Below are 22,960 nucleotides of genomic sequence, written 5' to 3' on the forward strand. Positions count from 1 at the left end.
CCTTGAACTTTTCAACCTTTTGCCACATTTCAGGCTTCAAACATAAAGATATCAAATTTAAATTTTTTGTGAAGAATCACCAACAAGTGGGACACAATTGTGAAGTGGAACGAAATATATTGGATATTTAATAATTTTTTTAGCAAATAAAAAACTGAAAAGTGGTGCGTGCAAAATTATTCGGCCCCTTTACTTTCAGTGCAGCAAACTCACTCCAGAAGTTCAGCGAGGATCTCTGAATGATCCAATGTTGTCCTAAATGACTGATGGTGATAAATAGAATCCACCTGTGTGTAATCAAGTCTCTGTATATATGCACCTGCTCTGTGATAGTCTCAGGGTTCTGTTGAAAGCGCAGAGAGCATCATGAAGACCAAGGAACACACCAGGCAGGTCCGTAATACTGTTGTGGAGAAGTTTAAAACCGGATTTGGATACAAAAAGATTTCCCAAGCTTTAAACATCCCAAGGAGCACTGTGCAAGCGATCATTTTGAAATGGAAGTAGTATCAGACCACTGCAAATCTACCAAGACCTGGCCGTCCCTCTAAACTTTTCTAAACTGATCAGAGATGCAGCCAAGAGGCCCATGATCACTCTGGATGAACTGCAGAGAACTACAGCTGAGGTGGGAGAGTCTGTCCATAGGACAACAATCATTCGTACACTGCACAAATCTGGCCTTTATGAAAGAGTAGCAAGAAGAAAGACATTTCTCAAAGATATCCATAAAAAGTCTCGTCTAAAGTTTGCCACAAGCCACCTGGGAGACACACCAAACATGTGGAAGAAGGTGCTCTGGTCAGATGAAACCAAAATCGAACTTTCTGCCCACAATGCAAAACGATATGTTTGGCGTAAAAGCAACACAGCTCATCACCCTCAACACACCATCCCCACTGTCAACATGGTGGTGGCAGCATCATGGTTTGGGCCTGTTTTTCTTCAGCAGGGACCGGAAGATGGTTCAAATTGAGGGGAAGATGGATGCAGCCAAATACAGGACCATTCTGGATGAAAACCTGTTGGAGTCTGCAAAAGACCTGAAACTGGGACGGAGATTTATCTTCCAACAAGACAATGATCCCAAACATACTGCAAAATCTACAAAGGAATGGTTCACAAATAAATGTATCCAGGTGTTAGAATGGCCAAGTCAAAGTCCAGACCTGAATCCAATCGAGAATCTGTGGAAAGAGCTGAAAACTGCTGTTCACAAACGCTCTCCATCCAACCTCACTGAGCTCGAGCTGTTTTGCAAGGAAGAATGGGCAAGAATTTCAGTCTCTCGATGTGCAAAACTGATAGAGACATACCCCAAGCGACTTGCAGCTGTAATCGCAGCAAAAGGTGGCTCTACAAAGTATTAACGCAAAGGGGGCTGAATAATTTTGCACGCCCCACTTTTCATTTTTTTATTAGTTAAAAAAGTTTCCAAAATCCAATAGATTTCATTCCATTTCACAATTGTGTCCCACTTGTTGGTGATTCTTCACAAAAAATAAAAATTTTATATCTTTATGTTTGAAGCCTGAAATGTGGCAAAAGGTTGAAAAGTTCAAGGGGGCCAAATACTTTCGCAAGGCACTGTATCATCTTTATGTAAGTAGTTTGTATTTGAACACAAAAATTAAATCTTATACTTAAGCGGTGAGCACTTAGATCTTTTATGTACCCATGACCTGGCGTCCTTGCTGAGATCTAAGGAGACGTGAGAGAAGTTTATAGTCCGTGTTAACCCATTTGAAACCCACTTGCATGACCACCTGTTTGCACAGGGGTCCATGCCATAAGGTAAGAGTGATTGGTTAGACCGGAGGTAGAGGGATCGTCACGCTACTGTGGAAAAAAAAATTACTTACATTAGTACTACAGTTTGAATTTAAAACGTATTTGTGTGAACTGTGACGTTAAGTTATGGATTGTGGAAACTAGTGTCGGGTGATTGTATATAGTGTATACCACATTTACCACTGACTAATGCAGAGTTGCAATGCAAGGAGATCAGCTAATAGTGGTTGGATCTGTATGTGCGTTATAATCGAAATTAGTCGATTAACTGATAAAAAAAATTATAATAATTAATCGAACACAAAAATTTTAATCAGTAACAGCCCTATTTTAAATGCATTCCTCTTCTCAGTTTTCACAAAGGAAAAAGGGGGATGTTGCAACCAAGACTGTATGAACGTTAACCACTTGCCGACCACCACACACACATATATACGTTGGCAGAATGGCTCGTACAGGCAAATGGGCGTACCTGTACGTCCCTTTGAATTTTCCGCTTTGAGGGCACGCGAGAGGATGGCCGCGGGTGCCGCGCAAACTTTATGTTCTCCGACGGCCGGTGATCACAAGATGGAAAGGCAGAACGGGGAGATGCCTATGTAAACAAGACATTTCCCTGTTCTGCCTAGAGACAGGACAGGGATCTACTGCTCCCTGTCATCGGGAGCAGTGATCGCTGTCATGTCAGTGGTAGCCCATCTCCCACACAGTTAGAATCACTCCCTAGGACACACTTAACCCCTTGATCGTCCCCTAGTGTTTAACCCCTTCCCTGCCAGTGTCATTTATTCAGTAATCAGTGGCTAGTTATAGCACTGATTAATGTATAAATGACAATGGTCCCAAAATAGTGTCAAAAGTGTCTGCCAAATGTCGCAGTCCCGATAAAAATCGCAGATCGCCATCATTACTAGAAAACAAAAAATAATAATAATAAAAATGCCATAAATCTAGCCCCTATTTTGTAGACGCTATAACTTTTGCGCAAACCAATCAATATACGCTTATTGCGATTTTTTTTTCCAAAAATATGTAGAAGAATACATATTGGCCTAAACTGAGGAAAAAATTAGTTTTTTTTATATATTTTTGGGGGTTATTTATTATAGCAAAAAGAATCTCTATTTGTGGGGAAAAAGGTATGTCAATTTTGTTTGGGTACAACGTCGCACAACCGTGCAATTGTCAGCTAAAGCGACGCAGTGCCGAATCGCGATAAATGCTCTGGTCAGGAAGGGGGTAAATCCTTCAGGGGTTGAAGTGGTTAATAAAACGTCACATAATGCACCCTCATGGAAGAGGTCAGTATCAGAAACAGACTTGAAAAACGTATTAATAAGTCACCAGGACCAGATGGCTTACTTAAGGAACTCAGTCAGGTGATGGCTAGACCATTGTTCCTAATTTTTATGGACAGTTCACTGACTGGAATGGTACCAGCTAATTGGAGAAAAGCGAACGTGGCACCAATATTTTAAAAAGGGCCTAGATATATCCCTGGAAACTACAGGCCACTTAGCCTAAAATCAATAGTCTGCAAGCTATTGAAGGGGATGATAAGGTTTTAGTAAAGAAAACAGTATCATTAGTAGCAATTACAATGGAATCATGAATAACTGTTCTTGCCAGACCAATCTATTATCATTCTATGAGGAAGTGAGCTGCCATCTAGATAAAGGAAGGCCTGTGGATGTGGTGTATCTGGATTTTGCAAAGGCAGTTGATACAGTTCCCCACAAACATTTACTTTACAAACTGAGGTCTGTTGGTATGGTTCATGGGGTGAGTACCTGGATTGAAAACTGGCTACAGGGGCGGGTATGCAACTATGGTAAGTGGGGTCCCCCAAGGATCTATCCTGGAACCAATTCTGTTAAACTTATTCATAAATGATATAGAGGATGGGAAAGATAGCTCAATCTCAATATTTGAGGATGATACAAAGTTAAAGCGGGAGTTCTGCCGTTTTTTGTTTTTAAAAGTCAGCAGCTACAAATACTGCAGCTGCTGACTTTTAAAATAAGGACACTTACCCGCCCAGCGCGCCCGCGATGTTGGCACCCCAAGCCGATCTCTCGATCAGCTCTTTGGTGCTGCCGCCGCCATCTTCGGTATGGGAGTCAGGAAGTGAAGCCTTGCGGCTTCACTTCCCGGTTCCCTACTGTGCATGCGCGAGTCGTGCTGCACAATAAGGATGGTCCCCGCTGTCTCTGGGATCTGCAGGAAGTGGCATAAATACCCGCAGATTCTGCGGATATCTATGCCGAAAGTGGGTGCAAATACCTGTACTATACAGGTATCTGCACCCCCCCCCCCCGAAAGGTGCCAATTGTGGCACCGGAGGGGAGGAGGGTTCCAATGAGCGGAAGTTCCACTTTAGGGTGGAGCTCCGCTTTAAGCAGGGCAATAACTTCTGTGTAGGATGTGGAAACCTTACAAGCAGACCTAAATAAAATAATGGGTTGGGCAGCTACATGGCAAATGAGGTCTAATGTTGAAAAAAATTAAGGTAATGCATGTGGGTGCTAAAAATACGAATGCAAGTTCTCCTTAGGGGGAGAACCTCTGGGGGAATCTAGAATGGAAAAGGACCTGGGAGTCCTAGTAGATGACAGACTCAGCAATGACATTGTAATGCCAAGCTGCTGCAAGCAAAGCCAATAGAACAATAGCATGCATTAAAAAGGGTATTCACTCCAGAGACAAAAAGATTCTTCTCCCACTCTACAAGACTCTAGTCCAGCCTCATCTTGAGTATGCTGTCCAGTTCTGGGCACCAGTCCTCAAGAAGGATATGCTGGAACTGGAGAGAGTCCAGAGAAGAGCAACAAATCTAACAAAGGGACTAGAGGATCTCAGCTATGGGGAAAGACTACAAGCATTGAACTTATTCTCTCTGGAGAAGAGACACTTGAGAGGGGATATGATAGCAATGTACAAATATCTTACTGGTCACTTAGCACAGGGAAAAAACTTTTAAGTGAAAGCGAGTTTAAAAAGACACATGGCCAGTCACTGAAACTGGAAGAGAAGCGGTTTGATTTTCTTCTACAAGCAATGGTATCAGCAGGGAGCATGGATAGTTTAAAAGAAAAACTATTAGATGGGCACCTTAACTATCACAACATACAGGGATATATGATTTACTATTGACATAAACACAAGCACACTCACACACCATAGTTGAACTGGATGGACTGGTGTCTTTTCAGCCTTACCAACTATGTAACTGTGTTTTTCCTTCCCTTCCCATGGTCTCTAACCAAATTTCAATATGGAACCATATAGTGCTGGTTGGGAGGTAGAATGAGTCCTTATCAGTGTGTCTGCGATCCGGTTCTGTAAACAGGCATTTTTCACCAAAGCATTCGGCTTGCAAAAATGTATAGAAAGGAACAGAGGGCTCCACCAATTTTTATTTCAGAACAGTATAAAGAAAATGTATAAAAAAAACGTATTTCCTTTAGGAATTACTTTCATTCCTATTACTAATTTACATGCTCTACTGACTCACATGTGTAGGGCATTCTGGGCCTTGGCTGCCTCCTGTTTGGTGCTGTATCGGATAAGAGCTGTGCCCTGGGTGAGGTTGAGATGGAATGTCAGGAGAGGGCCATGCTGCATGCAGATCGTCCGGAGGGTGGAACCGTCGATCTAGGAAAAGAAATAAACCACCAAAAAGCATAACCATTTACCAGCTCCTGAAATAGACAATGATTTGCAATTTTTGAACATGCATTAATCAGATTATCTGCAGATACCTGTGGTGTAAGATTAAGAAGGATCAGCCAGTAACTTGGACGCACAGAACTGCCATCACTCCAGGTAGATCCTATAAATAAATAACTTGTTAAATCAGTATATTTTTCAAAACCAGATATTCAATATCAAAGCCACCACAATTTAACAGAAGTAGCTGAAGCACGGATATTTACCATGTTGCTTGGATGAGATTTGACAGTGTAACATCTATAGTAATATTACCCATCCTATTTCACAGTTGAAGAATGGTGCCTCTATGCCCACTCACACTAAGAATTTACAGTAAATTGGATAATCTTGTTATAGTTATCAATGCTTCAAGCAGTTGGAGGCAATTGTTTTAATATTTGGGGATAAGGAACAACTCTAGCCAAGCTTCAATAATGGACACTGCTTGCAAAACACTGGTCTTTTACAATTGGTATAAAGAGATACATTTTATTATTGAGGTTATTAATTCTGCTTTCTCCTCAGTACAGGTTCATATCACAGGCTAATAAGCAATGACTACAAACAAACATTTACTCTAACATCACAGGTCCTTCCCAATTTACCAGATGTGATCCTGGAGTCCTGACCACCCCATCCTCTTACAGAGCGAGGGGCTGTGCTGTTCCATGGAGAATTGGTGGCTTTGGGATTGTTGGTGAGCCCCGGAGGGGGGCGAGGCAGCCCAGGGCTATTCCTGGACATCTGGTTCTTCCACATCTTGTTTGAGTGATGTGATGGATTGTGTCCAATGGGGTCTGGTGACCAGGTAGATTTATAGTCCCCAAACTTTGCTGAGAGTGCTGGTTTAAAAAAATAAATAAAAATAGCATAAGAAAAATTAAGGAAACCTGTCAAATGAGAAACATGGAGACTGCCATTCCTGACCTAACCTTCTGAAAAAAACAAAAACAAAATAAAAATACAAAAGAACTAGCTGGCTGCCTGCCATGTGCCACTCCTCTGGCTTATATATATAAGCTACTGACTTGGAACAGACACACAGAAGAGTTCATGCGTTTTTCTAAGTTTATGGATCTTTACACTTTATGTTATTGACTCAAAGTTATAAAGCCAACTGATCAGCATAACAAGACAGCTAACAAAGGAAAATAGAAACGTCAAATATCTAAACTGAGAAAATGTACCATTTGAAGCAGAGCTTCATCCAAACGGGAAAGCTCAGTTTGTCTCCTTAGTTGGGGGGGGGGGGGGGGGGGTGTACCTGGTTTGGTTCAGGGCCCCCTCCTCCTTCCCCCGCAGCCATCCCATTCACAGAGTGCAACGCACTTCTTGCAGTAGGGAACCCGTTGTGAAGCCGCAAGGCTTCAGTGGAAGTTTGCCTTTGTGAAGATGGTGGAGGCAGTACTCGATAGCTGATTATTTGTAATTTTTGTAGCTGCAGATTTAATTTTTTCTGCAGGAGCCTGGAGGTCCTCTTTAAATAAATAATAATAATAAAAAAGGCATTATCATCAACCAGAGATATTAGAATGCAAAGGTAGGTATCATAAGCTAAGGCTAATAAGGTATAAAAGCATATTTTATTGGTCCTCCACATCAATCCATGAGATTACCTCTGTGGAGGAATAGACTTTCTAGCGCGTTTCGAAAAATTGCTCTTCCTCAGAGCCTTACATAGTTATATAGTAGATGAGGTTGAAAAGAGACACAAGTCCAACCTATGTGTGTGATTATGTCAGTATTACCTTGTATAATCTAATCGAATAGTTTCTTTGAAACTATCAATGCCCCTGCTGAGACCACCACCTGCAAAAGGGAATTACACATCCTTGCCGCTCTTACAGTAAAGAACCCTCTATGTAATTTAAGGTTAAACCTCTTTTCTTCTAATTTTAATGAGTGGCCTTCCACAAAAAAAGTTTTATCCCTATTGTGGGGTCACCAGTACGGTATTTGTAAATTGAAATTATATATCCTCTCTCTTCTCCAGAGAGAATAAGTTCAGTACTCGCAACCTTTTTTCATAACTAATATCCTCCAGACCATTTATTAGCTTTGTTACCCTTCTTTGTACTCACTCCATTTAAAGTACATCCTTCCTGAGGACTGGTACCCAGAACTGGACAGCATACTCCAGGTGAGGCCGGACCAGATTCTTGTAGATTGGGAGAATTATCGATTTATCCCTGGAGTTAATACCTATTTTAATGCATGCCAATATTCTGTTTGCTTTGTTAGCAGCAGCTTGGCATTGCATGCCATTGCTGAGCCTATCATCTGCTAGGACCCCCAGGTCCTTTTCCAACCTAGATTCCCCCAGAGGTTCTGGATTGCATTCATATTTTTGCCAACTAAATGCATCATTTTACATTTTTCTACATTAAACCTCATTTGCCACGTAGTTGCCCACCCCATTAATTTGTTAAGATCTTCTTGTAAGGTTTCTACATCATGTAGAGAAATTATTGCCCTGCTTAGCATAGTATCGTCTGCAAATACAGAGATTGAACGGTTTAAATCATCCTCCAGGTCGTTTATCAACAAATTAAATAGGATTGGTCCCAGAACAAAACCATTACCCACCCCTGACCATTCTGAGTATTCCCCCTTTATTACCATCCTCTGAACTCGCCCTTGTAGCAAGGGTTCAATCCATGTACTCATCCTATGGTCCACGCCAACGGACCTTGGACCTTATTTTGAACAGTAAACGTTTATGGGGAACTGTGTCAAATGCTTTTGCAAAATCCAGATACACCACATCTACAGACCTTCCTTTATTTAGATGACAACTCACCTCCTCATAGAAGGTTAATAGATTGGTTTGGGAAGAACGATTCTTCATAAATCCATGCTGATTACTGCTAACAATACCGTTTTCATTACTAAAATCTTGTATACATAGTCCCTTATTATCCCCTGCAAGAGCTTGCATACTATTGATGTTAGGCTAACTCGTCTGTACTTTCCAGGGATGTGTTTTGGGCCCTTTAGATATTGCTGCTATATTGTATATTCCAATCCGCTGGTACCATTCCAGTCAGTAAAAAATTTGCCTCACAGGCTTGTTTATCTTGCCTGCTTATATGTTGTGTGCCCTGCTTGCTCCATGGGCATGGACTAACTAATTTCCTTGGGGTGTTGAAAAAATCTTTTTTTAATCAATTTTTTCCATGCCATTGGGAAATGGGTTAGTGGGCAGGGCACACCACCGGGGTTGGTACCATCGATCCAGTACACCACATATAAGCAGGCAAGATAGACAACTGTTAGGCTCTGAGGAAGAGAGATTTCTAGAAATGCGTTAGTGAGTCTACACCTCCACAGAGGTAGTCTCATGTAATGTGGACAGTCTCACGGACTGATGTGGAGGACCAATAAGGCATGCTTTTAACAAGTCTTTGTTTCTGAGTATAATACCTACCTTTGTATTCTAATAAATATATCTGGTTGGGGATAATGCGCTAGGTCTATGTGCCTTGTGTCTCTTTTCATGTTCCAGTGTTTTGGATTCCCCAGTCTGTGGAATGCAGCAAGAAGCGCATTAGCTATCACTAAGCATCAAAGCAAAGAGCTCACGGCTGTGAGGGGGGACCTGTGTCCTGTACTGTTCTAGCATATGGAATTTACAGGTACATTGAAATTCCTCTTATCTACTTGAAGGCCAACCGAAGGGGGTTCCAAGAAAACTTAACAGGGGAAACACCTCGCTGTAGGAGCAATGCAAGAGTCGCTTGGCAACAAACGAGGAACGTGATGCAGAATTTGGGCAGTGGCTCTGCTCAAGAAGAGATCCTTCTCATTGCTGGTCTCAAACCATTCTTGAATAATTTTTTGCAGAGTGGCAGAGCGCATTATTCTGCTGAAAAACGCCACTGCCATCAGGCAGGTGGCACATATCAGAGTAACATCCACATCAAAGGCAGGATCCTGGGTTTCTCAACAGAACATTGCCCAAAGCACCAACACTGCATCCACCAGCTTGCTTTCTTCCCACACTGCATTCTGGTACCATCTCTTCCCAGGTAAGAAAAGCACACACACTCAGCTATCCACAAGATGTAAAGGACAACGTGATTCATCAGACCAGGCAACTCTTTTCCTTTAAAAGTGTGTATAAAATACAGCACTGTGAACAAGTGTGTGTATCTATTCAGAAATAAAAAATGTATCAATACCACATAAATTTAACAATGTTCCTGCAACAGTGTATCTTCCCCAACTACAAACATGGGGGAAAAGGCACCCTGGAAGAGGGCTGGGATGTATGGGGGGCACAGGCCCCCTAGAAGAGGGGTGGGATGTACGGTGCAACTCTAGGGACATGGATGTAAGTGGGGACTCTGATTTAGAGGGGGGATGCTGGGGACTTTGAAGAAAGGACTCTGATTGAACATGGCGCTCATCCTAACTGCTGCACTCCATATGATGTTTTGTTTGGGTGCCACAGTGGTGTAGTGGGTAGCACTTCTGCCTAGCAGTAAAAAGGGTTGCTGGTTCAAATCCCAACCATGACACTACCTGCCTGGAGTTTGCATGTTCTACCTGTGTCTGTGTGGATTTCCTCTGGGCACTCTGGTTTCCTCCCACATTCCAAAGACATGCTGGTAGGTTAATTGGCTTCTGTCCAAAATTGGTCCTAGTATATGAATGTGATTTTGGGACCTTGGATTGTGGGACTGATGTGAGTGTGCAATGTATGTGTGGATTGCTGCGTAAATTGGCAGTGCTATATGGGTACCTTAAATAAATGATATAATAGATGAGCATCTTAATGAGACAGAATGCACAGGGATAGGGACAATTGTAGACACTCACCCACACTCACCCAGGTTGAACTGGATGGACTGATGTCTTTATTCACCCTTACTATGCAATGCCTGACTCATGCACTCTATAGATTATGCTGTACATAGACCTGACAAAGGTGTTCATTGTCTTAACAGTTGCTGGTTTTAATGAAGTTCTTCCTTAAAGTGGTTGTAAACACTCCCCCACAACTTTGTCCCATGTAAATCAGCATAAATATCCCTAATGAACACTGCTTGTAGATATCTCCTTACTTGCTTAATATTATCAAAAAATATCAGTCACACAATCAAGTCGTGAAAATGATCCAATTGCACTACAAGGACAAATCTCTCTCTATGTATAGAGCTGCTGTTATAATAATCATAAATAATAAAATATGCGCAGGTACAATCTCAAAATTCTGCTAAACACTATACCTACACATTAACAGCGCTATAAAAATAAAATGAATACCATACATTATATATATATATATATATATACATATACATACACACTATAGGGGAAACAAAGAGTCCAAAGAATGGAAAAGTTCATAAAAGGGAGTGTTGTGATCCCAAAGCCCTTAGGTTTGATAGGAGAGTCTTCTCAAAGAATCCGCAGCACACCATGTATATAAACAACAGCCTCGTGCTCCGTGTGATCCCCTTTGCCAATGCACTTACCCCTAAGCGATTAATCTTAGGTGTGGTAAAATGTTTTTACTGGGAAGACCTCTTGCACTGCAATCATCAGGAACCCAGGAACTTTTGCTTATATTCCACCCAGGATTCCACTAGACTCTCAGTCAGTTCATTACCATAATCAGAAAAAACAGACAGAGAGAGAATCCATAGTGTAAACCAGTTTATTTAAAAACCACACTCCACACACTATAAAAACTGCTTACATTTAAACATTCTTGAGTCATTGCATTAAAATCATCATTATCATCCAGCCGCGAACAGTTAATTCTCACTGCTCTCCTCCTGTAGTGTTCACGAACGGACAGGCAGAGGCCGATGAGACCCAGGATAACCACCGCTGACAATTAGACCATTGATAGCTGCATAGACACACCCATGCAGCTATCCATTGTCTAAGTGTCAGCGGTGGTTATCCCGGGTCTCATCGGCCTCTGCCTGTCAGTTCGTGAACACTTCAGGAGAGCCTAGTGGAATCCTGGGTGGAGTATAAGCAAAAGTTCCTGGGTGGACACGCCTTTGGTGCGCTGATGATTGCAGTGGAAGAAGACTTCCCAGTAAAAACCTTTTACAACGCCTAAGATTAATCCCTTAGGGGTAAGTGCATTGGCAAAGGGGGGATCACACGGAGCACGAGGCTGTTTATATGCATGGTGTGCTTTGGATTCTTTGAGAAGACTCTCCTATCAAACCTAAGGGCTTTGGGATCACAACACTCCTTTTTATGAACTTTTCCATTCTTTGGACTCTTTGTTTTCCCTATAGTGTGCATATATATGTATGATACTCATTTAATTTTATAGCGCTATTAATGTGTAGGTACTGTGTTTAGCGTAATTTTGAGATTGTACCTGCGCATATTTTATTTTACTTGCTTAATATTGTTGTAATCCTTTTTGTTCTAGAATGACGTCACTGAGCATGCCCAGATCTCCCTTGATTTCCGGCACACTCTCTATGTGTTTATCTATATGTTATCAGGACTTCCTATGGCACACAACACTAAACTCCCAGGAGGCTGCATAATCACTCAGAGCTTCCTCCTACACCCCATGTGACCATGTGACATCACATGCAGTGTAAAGCAGGGCGTGGGACAGCAGTACTGCAGTCTTATCAGCTGAAGCGGATAGGACTCACACAGGCAAACACTAGGTAATCAACACAAGTAAATACTATGAAATAAAACAAGTCAGCTATGAACAGGGAAGCAGGGTTGCCATAGAAACGTTGGATTGAGAAGGAGGCTTAGTTAACAGTACAGGAAGTGCTCAATGTAAGGATAGAAATACACTCCACTGTGGACTCAGAAAACAATACTTAAGATGATGCTGCCTAACCCCTGGAAACAAGTTTTTTTTAAAGTTTCTTTAAACAGTAAGTAATATGCAATTTGGGCTGGATTACAATAGCTATAGTTTGATAATTACTTATTATAATGGACTAAATGAAAAGAAGCATCACAGTGGGAGAGTTTACTTCCTCTTTAAGGTAGGCGCAATAAGACAAAAAAATATCCTTTTTGTGTGCTTCAAAATATAGAAATACTACCTGTGCCTCGAGCCATACCAGAGGGGCAGCAGGAGCTGAACTGAACAAGTGACTGACAAGCTGGATTAGGAAGGAGGGGTTTGGGTTCCTAGAGAACTGGGCTGACTTCTCAGTCGGTTACTGGCTCTTTAGTAAAGATGGGCTACACCTTAACGGGGATGGTGCAGCTCTAGTGGGAAGAAAGATTACCATAAAGTGAATGAATGGAAAACCAAGAAGAGATCCTGAGAAATTAATAGGCACGCATACAACACTGAGAGGCATATACACAAATGCCAGGAGCCTAGCTAAAAAAAAAAAATGGAGAAACTGGAGCTACTATTACATGAGGTCGACGTAGACTTTTTGGGAATAACAGAAACCCGACAGCTCACACGACAGGCTGGCAAATATCTAGGGATATTCCTTGTATCGGAAGGACAGGGAAGGTAGAAGAGGGAGAAGGGTGTGTCTACATTTCAAAAACGATGTAAGGATGGTAGAGGAGTGACATTGTGAATGGGACAAGAGAGGCGGAATCCATGTGGGTAGAACTCCAAAGAGAAGAAGTGGTAAATTAATAGTGGGGTTAGGTTACAGGCCCCCCAACCTGAAGGAAGAGGAGGAGCTGGACCTCCTATCACAGTTAGAAATGGCAGCAAGGCAGAAATGTCATCATAATGGGGGACTTCAATTATGCCGATATTGACTCGGCAGAGGGGACAGCTCGCTCACAACTTCGTGCCCCATTTGTTGGATTCCCCGACTAGAAAGAATGCATTGCTAGATTTATTCATTACGAACAATCTAAGTCTTATCTCAGATGTGGCAACTCGGGACAACTTGGGATCTAGCGATCACAGGATGATCATATTTAGCATAAATCATAGGAAAAGGAGGCATGAGGGTAGCACAGGAACTCTAAATTTCAAGCAGGCAAACTTTTCTGAACTGCACTCAATACTACAAGACAATAATTGTGACCAAATCCTAGAAACATCGAACACGGGAAAAAAAAAAAGGGAATGTTTTAGGAACATCTTAACCACATGCCAACCAGTGCATGATTATGTACGTTGGCACAATGGCACGACTGGGCAAATGGGCGTACAGGTACGTCCCCTTTAAACTGCAGCATTGTGGGCGCACACCCACCTCGTACTCTGTGACCATGGCCGTATATGTAGTGTTAGTATAGGAAGACTGTTGGCAGGACAGTATAGTGGTCTGTGCAGTGTAGTGTACTGTGTAGTATAGTCAGTATAGTGTAGTGTACTGTGTAGTATAGTCAGTATCGTGTAGTGGACAGTATAGTGGTCAGTGTAATGGTGTGGACAGTATAGTGGTCAGTGTAATGGTGTGGACAGTATAGTGGATAGTGTGGTGGCCAGTGTAGTGTAGTGTTTAGTGTAGTGTTCAGTGTAGTGTTTAGTGTAGTGGTGTGGACAGTATAGTGGTCAGTGTAGTGTACTGCACAGTATAGTGGTCAGTGTAGTGTAGTGGACAGTTTAGTGGTCAGTGTAGTTCTCAGTGTAGTGGAGAGTATAGTATAGTGGTCAGTAAAGGAATCAGGTAGGTCAGTACTATTGTATTTGAAGGGACTCGGGGAGTGCTAAAAGTCCGCAGATTAGGGGGCGCAAATTACTTGTCTTACCCCGGGTGCTGACAACCCATGATACTCCACTGTGTCCGCTATAATGTCGCAGTCACAATAAAAATCGCAGATCGCCGCAATTACTACTACAAATTTTTTTTTTTTTATAATAAAAATGCCATAAATCTATCCCCTATTTTGTAGACACTATAACTTGTGCAAACCAATCAATATATGCTTATTTTTTAACCAAAAACATGTAGAATACAGTATCTCACAAAAGTGAGTACACCCCTCACAGTTTTGTAAATATTTTATTATATCATTTCAACTCAACACACAGCCAATAATGTCTAAACCGCTGGCAACAGAAGTGAGTACACCCCTAAGTGAAAAATTTCCAAATTTGGCCCACAGTGTCAATATTTTGTGTGGCCACCACTATTTTACAGCACTGCCATGTTGGGCATGGAGTTCACCAGAGCTTCACAGGTTACCACTGGAGTCCTCTTCCACTCCTCCATGACGACATCACGGAGCTGGCGGATGTTAGAGACCTTGCGCTCCTCCACCCTCCATTTATGAATGTCCCAGAGATTCTCAATAGGGTTTAGGTCTGGAGACATGCTTGGCCAGTCCATCACCTTTACCTTCAGCTTCTTTAGCAAGGCAGTGGCCGTCTTGGAGGTATGTTTGGGGTCGTTATGTTGGAATACTGCCCTGCGGCCCTGTCTCCCAAGGAAGGAGATCATGCTCTGTTTTATTATATCACAGTACATGTTGGCATTCATGGTTCCCGTAATGAACTGTAGCTCCCCAGTTCCAGCAGCACTCATGCATTCCCAGATGATGGCACTCCCACTACCATGCTTGACCGTAGGCAAGACACATTTGTCTTTGTACTCCTCATCTGGTTGCCGTCACACACACTTGACACCATCTGAACCAAATAAGTTTCTCTTGGTGTCATCAGACCACAGGACATGGTTCCAGTAATCCATGTCCTTAATCTGCTTATCTTCAGCAAACTGCGGGCTTTCTTGTGCATCATCTTTAGAAGAGTCTTTCTTCTGGGACAACAGCCATGCAGACCAATTTGATGCAGTGTGCGGTGTATGATCTGAGCACTGACAGGCTGACCTCCAAACCCTTCAACCTCTGCAGCAATGCTGGTAGCACTCATACGTCTATTTCCCAAAGACAACCTCTGGATATGGCACTGAGTATGTGCACTCAACTTCTTTGGCCGACCATGGCGACATCTGTTCTGAGTAGAACCTGTCCTGTTAAACTGCTGTATGGTCTTGGCCATCATGCTGCAGCTCAGTTTCAGGGTTTTGGCAATCTTCTTATAGCCTAGGCCATCTTTATGTAGAGCAATAATTCTTTTTTTTTCAGATCCTCAGAGAGTTCTTTGTATTGAGGTAACATGTTGAACCACCAGTGACCAGTAAGAGAGTGAAAGCGATAACACCACATTTAACATACCCGCTATCCCACCTGAGACCTTGTAGCACTAACGAGTCACATGACATTGGGGAGGGAAAATGGCTAAATGGGCCCAATTTGATTAGAATTTAATGGCTGTGTGTTGAGTTATTTTAAGGGGACAGCAAATTTACACTGTTATATAAGCTGTATGCTCACTATTTTACATTGTAGCAAAGTGTAATTTCTTCAGTGTTGTCAAATGAAAAGATATAATAAAATATTTACAAAAATTTGAGGGGTGCACTCACTTTTGTGAGATACTGTATGTATCGGTCTAAATTGAGAAATCATTTTTGGGGGGGGGGGGGATTTATTATAGCAAAGAGTAAAAAAGATTGCTTTTTTTTTCCAAAATTGACATTTTTTTGTTTATAGCGCAAAAATTAAAAAACACAGAGGTGATCAAATACCACCAAAAGAAAGCTCTATTTTTGAGGAAAAAAAAGGACGTCAATTTTGTTTGGATGCAACGTCACACAATCGTCAGTTAAAACAATGCAGTGCCGTATCGCAAAAAGTACTCAGGCCAGGAAGGGGGTAAATAAACCTGGGTGGCTAAATTGTAACATAAAAAGTGTTATTGAAGAGAAAAAAATGGCCTTTAAAAAATATACAGTGGAGGAGGTATTGTCAGCATTCCAACACTACAAGGAATGCAATAAGAAGCATAATAATACAATCAGGGTGGCAAAAAAACAACAAGAGATGAGGAAAGTAAAAAAAAAATCCAAGGACTTTTTTTAGATATATTAAACAGTAAAAAAGCGATGGTCAGAGCACATTTCCCACATAAAAGACGATGAAGGGAGGAGATGCCACAGAGAAGGGCAACTGTACTAAATGTTTTCTTTTCCTCAGTTTTTACACAGAAAAAGGATGGTTATACTGACCACGACAGCATTGTTAATAACACATCACAGGATATACTATTGTGGCTGGAGTCAAGGAAAGACTAGATAAGCTTAACACAAATAAATCACTGGAATCAGATGACTTAAGCCGCGTACACACGGGCGGACTGTATGGCCTACTTAGTCCATCATACAATCTGACGGACAGTCCGTCATACTTTCGAATGAACGGACTTGACCACACACACCACTTTTTGAGCGGACTAATACGGCGTACTAAGTCCGCCATACTATCCGCCCTACTTTTGAAATGAACGGACTCGCCCACACACGCGGAGGAAAGTCCGCTCATTTCTGCAGGTAGGCGGGGCCCGCGAAGGAGACGTCGCTGGCCCCGCCGCCTGGTATGGACTTAAAGGGGAACCCCAACGCCGGAAAAAAACGGCGTGGGGGTCCCCACCAAGTCCACAACAGACCCTTGTCAGAGCACGCTACCCGGCCAGGAAAGGGGGGCGAGCGAGCGCCCCCCCTCCTAAACCGTACCAGGCCGCGTGCCCTCAACATGGGGGGTGCCTTGGATAGCGGAGGAGTCCGGCGAGAAGACCCCCAAAGACGGAAGACCCCCGGAGCTGTGCAATAAAGTATTTTATCTCGTGTGTTGTGTTTTTTTTTGTACTTTTATTTTACAGGTGAATGGGTAGGGGTACATTGTACCCCATACTCATTCACATAGGGTGGGGGGCCGGTATCCGGGGGCCCCCTTATTAAAGGGTTGTCGGGAAGAGGCCCTTGTCCTCATCAACATGGGGACAAGGTGCTTTGGGGTTGGGGGGCTGCGCGGCCCCCCCCTTCCCCAAGGCACCCCCCCATGTTGAGGGCACGCGGCCTGGTACGGCTCAGGAGGGGGGGGGGGCGCTCGCTCGCCCCCCTTTCCTGGCCGGCCGGGTAGCGTGCTCGGACAAGGGTCTGTTGTGGACTTGGGGGGGACCCCCACGCCGATTTTTTTCGGCGTTGGGGTTCCCCTTTAAGTCCATACCAGGCGGCGGGGCCAGCGACGTCTCCTTCGCGGGCCCCGCCTACCTGGATACCCGCTCGAAATGAGCGGACTTTTCTCCGGGCGGGAAAAGTCCGCTCATTTCAAAAGTACGGCGGACTGGCATACACACGGGCGGATTGTCCGCCGAAATGCGAGTACGACGGACAGTATTACGGAAATTCCGAAATACTTAGTCCGCCAGACTGCGCGCTGAAAAAGTCCGCTGAAGCCCACACACGAGCGGACTATCCGCTGAAATGTGTTTCGACGGACTAAGTTGGCCAGACAGTCCGCCCGTGTGTACGCGGCTTTACACCCGAAAGTCCTTAAAGAAGTCAGGTTATAGCCAGACCATTATTCCTAATCTTTGTGGACAACATACTGACAGGATTGGTACTCGCTGATTGAAGGAAAGCCAATGTGGTACCAATATTCAAAAAAGGGCAGATACATATTCCTGGAAACAACAAGTCAGTCAGCCTAACATCATCAGTAGGTAAATTATTGGAATGGATGATGAGGGACTATATCCAAGCATTTGCTGAAGATAACAGTATCATTAGTAGTAACCAGCATGGTTTTATGAAGGGTCATTCTTGCCAGACTAATCTGTTAACATTCTACAAGGAAGTGAGCTGCCATCTAGATAGGGGAGGCATGTGGATGAGGTGTATCTGGACTTTGCAAAAGCATTCAATACAGTCCCCCAAAGATACTTAATCTACAAGCTGAGGTCTGTTCGCATAGACCATAATGTTTGTTCTTGAATAGAAAACTGATTAGAGGGGTGCGTCCAAAAGGTAGTGATAAATAACATGTACTCAGACTGGTCTGATCTGGAGTGGTAATTGGGGTACGCCAAGGCTGTCTTGGGACCAATTCTGTTCAATTTATTCCTAAATGGTATAGAGGATGGGTTAAACAGGTCAAAGTTTTTGCGGACGACACATAAATAAGCAGGGCGATAATGTCACAGCAGGATAGATATAGGGATTTTACAAAAAATAGGATTTTTATAACAGCTTACCTGTAAAATCCTTTTCTTGGAGTACATCATAGGACACAGAGCCTTAAGTATTTACTTAGTGGGTTATAGCTATCTTCAGGTGTTGACACTGGCACATCCAATACAGTAAGTTCACTCCTCTATATAAGCCCTTCTCCTTCCAGGAGTACCTCAGTTTTTGTAGCCAAGCAATATAAGCAATATATTTAACCCCATAAAATAAGAGGGGCGGGACCTCTGTGTCCTATGATGTACTCAAAGAAAAGGATTTTACCGGTAAGCTGTTATAAAAATCCTATTTTCTTTATCGTACATCATAGAACACAGAGCCTTAAGTATTTACTTAGTGGGATGTCCCATAGCAATTCTACTTGAGGGGAGGGAGACACAACCCGTAGGGCACCCCCAGACCTTGATGACTTATACTGCTGCCTGCAGCACACTGCGCCTGAAGGAGATATCCTCATTCCTTCTTATATCCAGTTGGTAACATTTTGGGAATGTATGGAGCGAAAACCAAGTTGCGGCATTGCAGATGTGAGCAAAGGAGGCCTGGTGACGCACTGCCCAAGAAGCACTAACCGCTCTGGTAGAGCGCGCCTTAACTTGAATAGGGGGAATCTTACCCCTTAAATCATAAGTTTGAATTATAACTTGCCAAATACACTTAGCAACAGTGGATTGTGACGCTGCCTGTCCTTTTTTAGGACTCTCTGGCAGAATAAATAAGACATCAGTCTTACGAATCTGAGCAGTTTTCTTTAAAAAGATTTTCACTGCTCTCACTACATCAAGACAATGTAGTGATTTTCTTTCCTGGAACATGGTTTTTGGAAAAAACGATGGCAGGACAATATCTTCCTTCAGATGAAAGCCTGAAACCACTTTTGGCAAAAAGCCCGGACGAGGACGTAACACTACTCTGTCGTCATGAATAATCAAATATGGCTCTTTAGAAGAAAGAGCAGCCAATTCTGAAACCCTCCTTGCTAAGGATATAGCAACCAACAATATCAGCTTCCTAGTCAGAAGGACTCAGGGAACATGCTGTAATGATTCAAATGGCGGTTTTTGTAACACTGACAAAACTATATTCAAGTCCCAAGGGGTTAAAGGTGATTTAACTGGTGGATTAATCCACATCACCCCTTGCATAAAATCCCGGACTAAAGAATGTGTAGCAAGCGGTCTTTGAAATAAAATCGATCAGTTTAAATTAAGGACTTTTTTTTTTTTCAGTCAAAAGAAAGTATAGAGTAGTTTTTCCACTGGAAATTGGATGTATTAATCCAAATCAATGTCAAATATTCGCTCCCCATGAAATGGGAAACTAGACAGTAGGTTTTTGCAGGGTGCTTCGGCAGACCGTCCCTTTAGCCAAAGGGTCCTACACATGTTTACTAGCACAAGTGCAAGGCGAGACGCCTGGTGAATAGAATACTTTATAGCATCTATGACAAAACATAATGCTTTTAGTAAATCGGCCAACTCATTGGCCTGTTGTGCAGGGAGCTAGTAAAGGGCCTCTGTGAACTGGTCTTTTAAGGACTGACAGATGCCTATAGCTGCAATTGCAGGCTGAGCAACAGTACCTGCTAAAGAAAAAAAGGATTTTAACAGGAATTCCAACTTTTTATCTGTTGGAACTTTTAGCATTTGTGCATTGTCCACTGGACAAGTTAAACTTTTATTCACACTGGAAATCGCAGCATCTACTGCTGGAGCTTTCCATTATTTGGTGAATTTTTCCTTCATAGGATAGGGAACTGAGAATCTCTTTGGAGGGAGAAAATGCTTATCCGGATGATCCCATTCGGTATAAATAAGCTTCTCTAGTAATGAGTGGACTCGAAACACATGCATTGGTTGTGAAGGTTTCAAGGAACGCAAAGAAGAAACCAGACTTTCGGCCGACTCTGTTAGGGGTAGCATGAAAGTGAAGCGAACCATGTCTGTAAAGATTTGTACCTCAGTTTGTGAAGCTGAAACTTCAACTGTTTCCACCTCATTCTGTCCCACTGTTCCCCTGGTAAGGGGTTTGGAGTGAAAGAGAGGGATCTAGCACGCCCTTTAATGGAGGATGTGATTAAAGCCACAATCTTACTTCTAAGTCCTACAGGGCAGAGGAAAATGCATCTTCAGTCACGTATACAGGGGCTGAAGTGTGACAAGAAGTTGCACCACCAATTACTTCCAATGACTCACCCTGGCTTGCCATGTCAGGTATCACCAGAGAGGATGACAATGTGGAGGCATGTCTGGAGTTCCCAACGCCTGGGGGTGGTTTTGGTGCCTTAGTAGTAAGCCTTGAAGCCATAGTGCAAAGCACAAAAAGCAATGGTACTCCAAGAATTGTTCTATTTATTTGAAAAATAGTAGGAAAAACAGTGGTAGCATAGAATGATCTAATGCTAAACATTTTTTTCCCTGTACTGCAAATGCCATGTAAATGGCAATGTTTAATGTTGAAAAATATAAAGTAATGCACTTGGGGGCTAAAAATATAAATGCATGTTACTCTCGAGGGGAAGAATCTTTGAGGAAATACAGAATGGAAAAAAGATCTGGGGGTCTCAGCAGATAAGCTCAGCAATAGCATGCAATGCCAAGCTACAGCAAGCAAAGCTAGCAGACTATTAGCATGCATTAAAATAGGATTTTTGAGTTACCGTAAAATCTGTTTCTCTGAGTTCCTTGACAGACACAGCGCTTCCTTATTCAGAACCATAGGTTATATCACCCCCGACAGGAGTAGGACACTAGGCAGAAAAAAAAAGAAAAGAATTGGCTATGCCCATGGGCAGTCCTAGGTGATATACACACCCCCTTTCTGCTATAGGCCTTCAGTTTTGTCATAAGCAGTGCCAGAAGCATTAAAAACTCCATAGAGGGGTGGGTGTTGCGTCGTCAATGAACTCAGAGAAACTGATTTTACAGCAAGTCAAAAATCCTATTTTCTCATTCGTTCATTGACAGACACAGAACTTCCTTATTCAGAAGCACAGGGACATCCCAAAGCAGTGACAAACAATAAATCAGCCAAGTAGAATGTGCCCTAACAGGGCAAGGAGGAACACAACCCCTGATAGAATAGACCAGAGCCATCGTCTGTCTGAGCAATCTAGAAAGGATGCAGAAGAAGCAGACAGCCCCCTTTTTGGCTCGTCCGTGATCACAGCAAGTCTGTTCTCCGAAAAGGCCCTGTGACTGCCTAATACACCCGAATCACCCAAACACATCCAGGGCACGCAAGGTAAATCCCTTAGGACATTTTGACCTGGAACAAAGAGAAGACAATACAACGTCCTTAATCAAAAGGAATCAGAGGAGGGAACCACGGACAAGGGTGAAGAACCACTTCATCTTTGTGGATCACCAGGTAAGAAGTATGACATGGTAACACAGTAACGACACTCTGCGAGAAGAGGTGATGGCAACCAAAAAATGCCACCTTCTGGGACAGAGCAAGCAGAACAACCTCCTGAATATTTTCAAAGGAAGCAGAGGTGATAGCAACTAAAAAAATCCACCTTCTGGGACAGAGCAAGCAGAAGAACCTCCTGAATATTTTCAAAGGGAACCGAATGCACTAAGAGTAGATCCCACAGCGGTAGAAGTCGAAGCTCTGGATTGAGTGTATACACCAGGGAGTGCGAGACCAGGGGACGCCAAAGAAAACCATCAAGGCCTTTGACCTTTGATGGTACTCAAGGCCAAGTTCTGCTAACCCCCCCCCCCCCCCCGGATCGGATATAGGATATGTATGCTATCCATGTCGGTGGTAAATTTTGCCAGAGGAGGCCTCCTAGCCTTTAAAAACCAGCTATTAAAGCAGGATGAAAGATAGGCCCTAGAGGCAGTCGCTAAGGGACGTCAGCAACCAATCGCACCAGATCATCGTACCAAGACCGACAAAACCATCCGTGGCCCACTAGAATGACCAGACCAGAATCCCTTCAGTCTCCATCCTGCGCAAAAGCCGTGGCAGAATCTTGAGAGGAGGAGAAGGCATAGATCCGACTATACTGGCCTCACGGGTCCACCAGAGCGTCTGCAGTGTCCACCAGAGGAGCATGTGACCTTGCCAGAAACCTCAGTACCATTCCGTTAACCTGGGACGCCAACAGGTCGGGAGTGCCCCATGGAAGACATATCCCATGAAACATGTCCTGGTGAAGGGTGCACACCGTGGACCAACACTAGCTGACTGAAGCAACCGCCTGCCATTTTTCCACTCCTAGAATGCATATGGCGGAGAGGGCTGGAACAAACTGTTCTGCCCACAGGAGGATGCTGGCTACTTTCAGGGCTGCCAACACACTCTTTGTTCTGCCCTGGATCACCGCTGTGGAATCGTCTGACTGGATCTGTACACGGAGCCCCCAAAGTCGACCTCCATGATCCATCAATATTCTGATCACTCGAAGTATTAGGATATCGATCGGCAGTCCG

The 22,960-nt window shown here is 43.2% G+C and overlaps 1 protein-coding gene across 13 annotated transcripts in view; it reads right to left on the reverse strand.

The window, feature by feature from the left end:
• TNRC6B (trinucleotide repeat containing adaptor 6B) overlaps nucleotides 1–22,960 on the reverse strand; it is a 1,034,757-nt gene that overhangs the window by 19,280 nt on the left and 992,517 nt on the right. For all 13 annotated transcript variants that reach the window (XM_077452437.1, XM_077452434.1, XM_077452436.1 and 10 more), the window contains 3 exons: nucleotides 6,108–6,344; nucleotides 5,553–5,623; nucleotides 5,306–5,445 (listed from right to left, as the gene is read on the reverse strand). In XM_077452437.1, the coding sequence (XP_077308563.1) occupies nucleotides 5,306–5,445; nucleotides 5,553–5,623; nucleotides 6,108–6,344 (448 nt within the window). The remainder of the gene's footprint in view (nucleotides 1–5,305; nucleotides 5,446–5,552; nucleotides 5,624–6,107; nucleotides 6,345–22,960) is intronic.

The sequence above is a fragment of the Lithobates pipiens genome, unplaced genomic scaffold, assembly GCF_037356315.1.
Source record: "Lithobates pipiens isolate NorthernLeopardFrog02 unplaced genomic scaffold, aLitPip1_a1.2 Scaffold_23, whole genome shotgun sequence".
Classification (NCBI taxonomy): domain Eukaryota; kingdom Metazoa; phylum Chordata; class Amphibia; order Anura; family Ranidae; genus Lithobates; species Lithobates pipiens.